The 4,403-nt window shown below is 72.7% G+C and overlaps 1 protein-coding gene across 1 annotated transcript; it reads right to left on the bottom strand.

Moving 5' to 3' along the window:
- Positions 1 to 3,261: 3,261 nt before the first annotated feature.
- FOXS1 (forkhead box S1) lies at positions 3,262 to 4,399 on the bottom strand (the record flags this gene model as incomplete). Its single annotated transcript, XM_019509747.1, has 1 exon — positions 3,262 to 4,399. A coding segment is annotated over one exon (930 nt), but the record flags the coding sequence as incomplete, so codon positions are not given.
- Positions 4,400 to 4,403: the final 4 nt, after the last annotated feature.

The following is a 4,403-nucleotide window of genomic DNA, read 5'->3' as shown; positions in this document are numbered from 1 at the left end:
CCGGCTGCCCCCCGGGGCGCCTGGCGCTGCTCCCGCGTCCGACCCCGGCAGCAGGGGTGCTGGAGCCCCCGGTCCGCGCACCTGGGCCCGCTGCAGCCCCCGCCCTGGCCCACCCGGCCTCCGCTAGGCCGTGCGGCCTGCTGGGTGGGAGAGAACCAGCCTGGGAGCTGGGGGCCACCGGCTGACCGGCCAGCCCACCCACCGCGAGCAGAGGAGGGAGGGAGCAGGCCGGGGCGCGTGGGAGACAGTGGGCTGCGCTGTGGGCTGCCCGGCCTTCGGGGTGGGGGGCCGACGTGGCCAGGCCGGGGAAGCACTGGGCGGCCCCGGGGACTCTCGGGACCTGCCTGCCTGGGGGGGGGAGCTCCTGGCCGAGCCCTGGGTGGGAGCGGAGCTGGGGCAGGTGACCCCTTCCAGCCTGGGGGGCCTGCATTCGTGCCCCCCAGCTGCACCCGGAGAACGGCCAGCGCCGCCCCGAGAGCAGCCTCGTGCAGGGCAGGGGCAGCCGGCTGGGCCGCGCTCCAGCAAGGGTTAAAAGGCTGTGGGTAGCGGGCAGCTGCAGCTCGCCCCACGCCTGGCCTGCAGGCCGATGGGTAGCGCTGAGCAGGTGGGGCAGCCCCCTGCCCGCTGGAGAGAGGGGCAGGGGCTGTTCCCCGGCTGCAGGGAGCGCGGGGGCCTTGGCAGAGGTAAGGGGGGTTGCCCCGTGGCCCCTGTGCGTTTGGGTTTCTCTCTAGGGCTGAGACCAGCCGGCTTGGCCCTGCTGGTGCCTAGTGGTGAGAGCTGGCGGCTTTGCCCTGCTTCTGCTCCCACAGCCCCGACGCGCAGAGCCCCCGGGGCCCGTGCCAGTCCCGGCCCTGGCGCTGTCTGCTCCGGCCTCCGCCTTATCTGGGGCTCTCCGGGGGGAGGCGGCTGCGCCTGGGCCAGCACATTCCCAGCCGGGCCGCGAGCCCCGTGGCGCGGGGGAAAGCCCTGGCCGGGGTCTGTGGGAACCAGACGGCCCCTGGGCACAGCTCGGCAGGGCTTGCTTCCTCCCGTGCCCCCGGGGACTGTGGGAAGGCGGGAGCCGAGGTCAGCCGCTCCGGGCAGGCCAGCGGCGTGGCCAGCGCGGCCGCGTTCCCAACCCGTGTTTTTTCACTGGGGAAATAAAAATGCAAGGAAGGGGCGACGATCCAGCCCGGGCCCTGCTCCCGCAGCCCCGCGCAGCGCAGAGCCGGGCTACGGGGGCGGCGGGAGCGGACAAGGGGTGACGTGGCTGTGGACACTGTCGGTCTCCGAGTGACGCCAGCGCCTCGCCTCCCCGTGGGCTCCCTCCGGCTCCGAGACAAGTGAGCAGCTGGCGGGCCCCGGGACCCTCGGCGCCGTCCCACGCCGTGCCCCTCGCCACCCTGGCTCGTGGCAGCCTGGGCGCTGCGTTCCCCTCCTTCCCGGAGGGGAAAGCCCCTGCGTCCCGCGTGCAGGGCCCGGGATGGGGCTGGCAGAGGGGGAGCAGCGTCTGCTTGGGGTGCGGTGGCTGGTGCTAGGCTGCCCCAGTGCAGCCAGCTGTCTGGGCACGGACCGCCTGGGCACGGCCAGAGGTGCCCGTGGGCCACACAGCAGGCTTCGGTCCGTGTGCCAGACCTCCGTGCTGCCTCCCTGTCGGGACCGCTGTTTGCGGTGCCGCCCTTGGCACCATGCAGGCGGGTGGAGAAGGGCTCTGGGTGTGTCCCAGACACCGCTCTCCTTGGCTGCGCTCCGTGCGGGTCTGGCGAGATCCCATGGGAAGGCGCAGCCCAAGCCGGGGACCCGGCTCTAGGACCCGGCCTCGTGGGGTGCTGGGCTTGCCCGGAGCCGTACAGAGGAACAGAAGCAAATGCCGGCTGGGCAGGGAAGCAGACCGGGCATCCGCTCTGGAAACCTGCTGGCTTATTAGTCCTTCGAGGCCCCTCCAGATTTGCCGGGGCCTCGGAGTGGGAGCCGGTGGCACGGGACGTGGGCGGGCTGTCCCGTTCCCCATCCTGTTGCTAGCGGCTGTGGCTGATGCCCCTTCCTCCCCCGGCGCTGCCCCGTCTGCGAGAGGGTGGAGGGCCAGATCCTGCGGCCCGGGAGCCGCGTTACCTCGTGCGGCGCGTGCCGAGCTCGTGCCCTACTTTATCCCTGCCTCCCCCACCCCGGTGCCCGTGGCAGTTCCTGGTGGCTCCTGGCGAAGGGGCTTCGGCCCCGGGCCTGGCTCTTCCTGACACCGGCCCAGCTGCCTGCGCCAGGCGGTCGTGGGGAGCACGGGCGTCCCGCCCCGGCTGGGCTGGGCATGGGGGGGCAGGACGCAGGAGGGTTGAGGGGCAGCTGGGTCAGTCGAGACCAGCCCCTCGTGGACACCCTGGCGGGGCTCCTGGCATGGATCCTGGGGGCCGAGGGCACGGCTGCAGCCCAGCCCTGCCCCACGCCCCGCACGTTTCCCAGGGAGTCACCAGGGAGCTGTGATTCAGGCCCACGTGGCCCCCTCCCTTCCTGGCCGCGGCCCACCCGCCCCGGTGATTAAGGCCGGAAGAATCCTGCAGACTGCGCTCACTTTCCCCTGCTCGGCTGCGGTCTGCCCGCGGCTCCGGGCCCTGCCGACGGGCTTGTCGCGGCTGGCTGCAGGACGAGCGGCTCCCCGGGCAGCGCTGCGCTGGCCTGGGCTGTCCTCGGGCTCCAGGCACTGAAGCAGCTGGAAGACCCCCGGCCGGTCCCGTTCCCCTTCCCGGAGGGCAGCCCCCCGCCCCATTCCCAGGCCTCCCGGGCCTCTGACCCCGGTGACGGGAGGTTTGTTGTCCTGGCCACGGCTCTGGGAACTGCCACCTTCCCAGCTCGCAGCCCTGCCCAGGCGAGACAGGGATCCCAGCTGGGACCTGGCGTGAAATCCTGGCCTGAGCCAGGGACACGGTTGTATCAGGGGGATGAGGCTGCCTCGGTACTTGCATTGCGCTAGCCCCGCGGCACTGCAGCTAGTTACCACGGCTGCTGCATCCGTCTGGCCCTGGCCCCATAGGCTCCCCGGGGGGCATTCCCCTGGGGCTGGGGCTGGGGCTGGGGCTGTGCTGTCAGGGCTGCCCCGCGGGTGGGAGCCCAGGGTCCGTGGTGAAGCCCAGTTGCCAGCGCAGAGCAGGTGGGACGTGCCCTCGCTGTGCCCAGGGACAAGTGACCTGTGAGGGGCAGGGAATGGGGCGCCCCTCCCATCTGCGGGGTGCCAGGGCAGCAATGTCCCCCCACCCCGGCACGGGCCCAGGCAGACACCGAAGCAGGCAGCGATGGGGGAATGCGCTTTATTCCGCAGGCTGGCACCGAGTCTGTCCCCGGGCCCATAGGATACAAGCTGGGGCAAAGGGGTTGGTGGCAGTGTCCGGACCCCCAGGGATGCCCCCGGCAGCCGGGGTCCGTGCGGGCTTTGCCGGGCCGTCCCCAGCGGGAGGCAATAACTTACGCGGGGCGTCTGTCTCTCTCGCACAGCCGGCTCCCGTCACTCAAAGAAGAACATGCCCGGTGTCCGGTAGATGCATTTGGGCAGCCCCAGGTGGTAGCCGTTGCCCCCTTGCAGGGGGAAGGCGGCTCCGGACCAGGCCTCCTTCTGGTCCCCGGGCAGCTGGAGGGCCGGGTGGAAGGCGGGCGGCTGCACGGGCGCCCCGGGGGCCGCGGGCTGGGCCGAGCTGAGGATGTGCTCCAGGGCCGAGCTGCACGGGCGCTCGTTCATGCAGAAGCTCAGCGCTTGCACGCGGCACTGGTAGTTCCCGCTCAGGGCGTCGGTGCCCGCGCAGCCGAAGGAGCCGAACATGGGCAGCGCCGGCTTGACGTAGGCCTCGCCCTCGAAAGCAGGGAAGCAGGCGGGCGAGGGCTGCCGGCCGCAGGGCAGCGGGGCCTTGCCGGGGCCCAGCAGCGGGGCGGCGAACCCCGGGGCCACCTGGCCGAAGGGCTGGGCCAGCCCTAGGGCGGGGGCTGCCGGCTCCTTGGTCTCCAGCGCGCTCTCCGTGAGCACCGCGTCCGGCAGCGAGTCCTTGATCTCGGGGGCCGGCTGGCTCAAGCGCTCCCCGGGGCCGGTGTAGGGGCTCAGTCGAGGCATCGCGATGTGTGGCTGGAGCCCCGCGAAGATGGGCTCCTTCAGCAGGGGCGGCTCCTGCCCCCGGCTCTCCGGCAGCGGGTAGCACGGCTCCTTGAAGAGCTGGGGCTTGGGCTCCAGCCCCGGCCCCTCGGGCAGGTACAAGCACGCCTGCCGGGGCTTCTGCAGGTACTTCCTGGGCTGCTCCGGGCACCGGGCTCCGGGGTCCACGCTGCTGTGGGCACGCTCCTTGGCATCGCTCTGCGCCTCCACGGAGAGCGGCTGGCTGGCCCCGCTTGGCTCTAGCGGGGAATAGCCACCCTCGGTCTTGATCGCCGGGGCCGGGGCCGGGGCCGGGGCC

The sequence above is a fragment of the Gavialis gangeticus genome, unplaced genomic scaffold (assembly GCF_001723915.1).
Source record: "Gavialis gangeticus isolate Ggan-Ray unplaced genomic scaffold, GavGan_comp1, whole genome shotgun sequence".
Lineage (NCBI taxonomy): Eukaryota > Metazoa > Chordata > Crocodylia > Gavialidae > Gavialis > Gavialis gangeticus.
The sequence above is the reverse complement of the archived record's forward strand: the minus strand, read 5'-3'. Positions and strand labels throughout refer to the sequence as shown.